Genomic DNA, 4,835 nt, shown 5'->3' on the forward strand with positions numbered 1-4,835 from the left:
TAGATGTCACATTTATCCAGAGCGAACAAAAAGACCCTACAACAATAATTTTAATAACCCAATAACTTATATAAAAATTTTTAAATAGTTTAATGACTATTTTGTAATTTTTTAAAGTTAAATGCTCAAAACATAAACTTGTTAATAAATTAAACATGGTGTGCAATTTAACCACTGCGTAATTGATCTTAAAAGAATAAAAGTAAACAACTTTGAAGGTGACTTTGTAAGTTTCTAATTATAGTAATTAAAGTATAAAATTATTTGAATAATTAATTACTCTGTTTTTTTTTTTTAAAGGTAGGCAGTAGGCTTTCAGATTTTAACCCCAAATCCGACCGTCCATTTTGACACGTGTTAGATCAAAGCACTTTTTTATTACATGGTACACAGTCGAACACATCAATACAATTACGAACATACACGTCATTTTCATAATAAATAATCTGAAAAATTCTGAATCTAAATAAAACGGAAAAAAAAAAAAAAGCCGACCGGCATTACCTTAAAGTCTCCATGATAATCAGCTTCGCTAATCAGAATTAACATCACAATTAACGTCTTAATAATCTAGATATCAAGATTTTCAGATTATTAAAAAGCTTAACAACAATTAATCGAAGAAGTGCTTTTAATTTCATGCAACACTGATATCGTAACGAATATGCTTAAGAAGCACCGGGATGACGATATCCGGTGAGCTAAGCTGCGGAAGATGACCGTCGGACGTCATCACTTCGACGATAGATTCGCCGCCGAGATTTTGGTGTAAGTACTCGGAGACGACGACGGGGACGGCCAAGTCTTTAACACTTTGAAGGATATGGCAAGGAACCGTCACAAGGTTCAGAATTTGTCTCATATCGCTTTGAAATATCGTTTGAGCTACACTGAGAGCTATATCGGGTCTCATATTGAAAAGGGTACGGCTAAATTCTTGAACTGCCACCGATTCCAAGTCGCCGCCCACCGCTAACGGCGCGAAACCGGAACACCAAGCTTTGTAGTTGGCTCCCATTGCTTCGAAGAGTTGGTCTAAGTCTTCTTGCTCGAACCCACCGTAGTAATCCACGTCATTAAGATACCTAAAACAATAAATAAAAAATTGGGTATAAAAAAAAAAACAAAATCATTTGGAATCTCTGATCTCATTGAAAGCAACCCTTTTTTTTTTTTTTTTTACCTTGGGGAACCAGAGATCATGATGATTTTAGAGAAAAAATCGGGTCGGGAAATAGAAGCTATGGCGCCAACCATGGCGGAAACGGAGTGGCCGACGAAAATACATGAATCGACGTGGATTTCTTCAAGGATCGCAAGCAAATCATAAGCATAACCTTCGAGAGTAGCATAACGATTGAAATCGAAGTATTCGGGGTTGGTGGTTCCGGCACCCATGTTGTCGTACAATACGACACGGAAATCGTCGACTAAGTGAGGAACCAAGTGCTTCCAAACCGATTGGTCCGTACCGAACCCATGAGCCAAAACGATGACTCGATCGCCTGAACCCAGTACCTTCAAGTTGTGAGCTTCTTCGACGATTCCCATTTAATTGTCCCTTTTCTACCAAAATTGTGGAAAACAGAAACCAGAAGAAAAAAAGAGTGAAGATTTTTGGTTTCACATGTGGGTTATATTTATATTTGGAAAGCTAATAGAAAATTGATCTCTGTGACGGCTTTGAAGAGGCTTGACGCAAGGCAGATGGTTCATATGGACCGCACATGTGCGATTTTCTTTCTTTTTTGGATAAGATAGATCAGACGGTGGAGAATCACTTGATTATAGAAAATTAACTCCCTCTAGCAACCTAAAGATATAATGAGAAAGGCTTGTATGAAATAGTGACGTCACGTCATTTGTATTTATTTCTAGTAGTTTTATATCACATCAGTATTTTTATCTTAAATTTCAAGATTTTATCTTGAATTTTAGTATTTTAATTTGGTGTTTGATTTTTTTCAGAATAAAATTCTGAAATTCAGGATAAGAGTACTGTTGTGGCATAAAATTATTGGAACGTGGCGTCACTGTTTCATACAATCCTTTCCCAGATATAATAGGTTTAAGAATATATAGCACCTAATATACAATGGTGAGTTTGGTTCAGTTTGATGAGATTGATAACTTGGTTTAAGTTTGAAGTTAGAGAGAGTAATTAGTTTAATCGGTTGGAATAATCTTTTTTTTTCAAATTGACTTAACAAAGCTTAACATAAGAAAATTGATCCAATCGATTTTAGTTGAGAAAATTTATCAAACTGAAACGACTTTAATTCGATCAATTTTTCAAGTTAACTAATCTTGGATTATTAAATTGGGTTTATATAATTATATATACATTATATATTATAAAATATAAATATATTTTAAATGATTTTAAAAAATATAAAATAAATTTTTTTGTCAGTTTAATTTTAAGATTTAAAAATTGATAATCGACTAAATTAAACAATTAAACCGTAATTAAAACCGACGAACCTATCCAACCGTTAAAGGGGAAGATTTTACAATTAAAACTAAAATTGCTCACCCTAATTTGGGGTTCTTTGAAATTATTTGTCCCTTTTGGACATTAAATGATAGCTTCTCAAAATATATTTTTCATAAATATTTTAAAAGGATTTGTTTTCATGAAAAATAAAATATCTTTTTACATCATAAAAAATAATTATAATTTAAACAAAATAAAATTTAATTCTATTCAAATAATTAACATTTTTAAACTTAATTCATTATAATTATATAGTTATAAAATTTTCAATAATGTTGTTCTATATAATGTCAAAATCATTCATAATTAAATAAAAAAAAATTACGCGGTTAAAATAATACATTTTAAACTTACGTCATTCCAAATTATTACGGCGGTAAATTGACCGTACGTGGGGCCCACTAAATAGGGTTGTGGGTGACAATGAGATCTAAGTTCTAATTGCAAGTGGGGTGAAGAAAAGGAAGTCTCGTTCTCACTTTTTCCTTTTGATTTTTCTTTTCTTTTCTTTCTGTGATAAGTAGTCATCAAAATTAATATTTAGAAATTTAATTTTAAAAGTATCACAAGATTTTAGAAGGTGATATTTACATTTTAAATAATGAGTTTTCAAAAAACAAAAGATATTTATTTTAATTTTATATAATTAAGAGGAATCATTAGAATTATTTTATATTTTTTATATATATTTTTGTATAATTAATATTTTGATGATTCAATCATTTATGTATGTCAAATTTGACGTAAATTAATTAAAAATTTTAAGCTATTCGTTTTATGTAAACAAATTTCAGCCGTTCAATAAATATTAGTATACACACACTACAGGAAAATAGGGCTTTAGCGGCGTTTTTAGTGGCGTTTGAACAAAAAACGCCGCAAATATTTTACATTCGCGGCGTTTGCAATAAAACACCGCTAAAAACTGTACAATAGCGGCGCTTTTGGAAAATCGCCGCTATAGGTCGAGGTTTTAGCGGCACATCTGGAAAACGCCGATATAGGCCGAGGTTTTAGCGGCGCTTCTGGAAAACGCCGCTATAGGCCGAGGTTTTAGCTGCGCTTTTGGAAAAACGCCGCTATAGGCCGATGTTTTAGCGGCGCTTTTAGAAAAACGCCGCAAAAAAGTAATTTAGTTTATGGGTTATGGTTTAGTGTTTAAGGCCTAGAGTTTAGGATTTGAGATTTGGGGTTTGGAATTTAGAGGTAAATATGGTAAACTACTTAACTTGTGTATCTTGGATTTTTTATAATATAAATCTAAATAAGATAAATATAAATTATTATTTTAAAAAATAGGTACATATATATGTTTTAGGGTTATGCTATTAGGGATTAGAGGTTATGATTAATGATAAAAAATTAATTTATTTTAGAGTTTTGGTAAGCATTAAGATTCTATTTGAATTACTTTTGTCCCTTGTTATATATATATTAAACTTCTAATATATATTAAGATTATAATATATATTTAGGGTGTAAGTTTAGGTTAAGGGTTTAAGGAAATAATACTATTAGCTAGCTAGAAATTAAGCGAAGAACATTTGGATTTTACTAAGATTCAAGCTATTTTGTATATACTCATATTATTTAATATAAGAATATAAACATATATACATGTGTGTTTTAATTTGTACTACACTAACATTGGCCACACAATTCCAAAAAATATGTCTCTGAATATTATGGTTTAGGGTTATGATTTTTAAAGTACACTTTATAGTTTGGGCTTTATGGTCTCGGAGTTATGGTTGGTTTAGGGGTTACCGAATGGTTTTGGGGTTTAACGTTTGGGGTTAGTGGTTTTGTGTTTGTGGTCCAAGGTTTAGGGTTTAGAGTCTAAAGTTTAGGGTTTTAAATTTAGAGTATAATTTTGGATATTAATGTAGAAGATAAATGTATATAAGATAAATATATATAAATTATTATTTTAAAAATATATAAATATATATATGAAAAGTGGTTTAGTGTGCAATTGTGTACATGAACGCAATTTGATCTAGATCTTGTAAAATATTTAATTAATTTTGATATAATAAATAGCATCATGTTTTTATTTAATTAATTTATATGCATACATAATATGTATTTTAAAATGTGTATTAAATCAAAATAAAATTTTAACTATAGTTAGGGTTTAATTAGAGTGTAAGTTTATAGTTTGAGGTTTAAAGTTTAAGGTATATTATTATTGAAGACCGAACCAATATTTAGAATTTTATGATATTCTTGCAATTTGTACTAAACCTAATATATTGAAGATTGAAATATATATTTTGTACATCACAAGAACATTATTTAGATATAATTTAAAAGAAATTCTAAATATATATAGTTT

General features: G+C 30.0%; 1 protein-coding gene across 1 annotated transcript; it reads right to left on the reverse strand.

Annotated features, from left to right (window-relative positions):
• Nucleotides 1-357: 357 nt before the first annotated feature.
• Nucleotides 358-1,690, reverse strand: LOC108461308 (probable esterase D14L). Its single transcript, XM_053023673.1, has 2 exons — nucleotides 1,184-1,690; nucleotides 358-1,085 (listed from the first exon to the last, which is right to left on the reverse strand). Exons 1-2 carry the CDS (start codon nucleotides 1,549-1,551, stop codon nucleotides 638-640), a joined length of 816 nt encoding a protein of 271 aa, XP_052879633.1. The 5' UTR covers nucleotides 1,552-1,690; the 3' UTR covers nucleotides 358-637.
• Nucleotides 1,691-4,835: the final 3,145 nt, after the last annotated feature.

Source organism: Gossypium arboreum, chromosome 2 (assembly GCF_025698485.1).
Source record: "Gossypium arboreum isolate Shixiya-1 chromosome 2, ASM2569848v2, whole genome shotgun sequence".
Classification (NCBI taxonomy): domain Eukaryota; kingdom Viridiplantae; phylum Streptophyta; class Magnoliopsida; order Malvales; family Malvaceae; genus Gossypium; species Gossypium arboreum.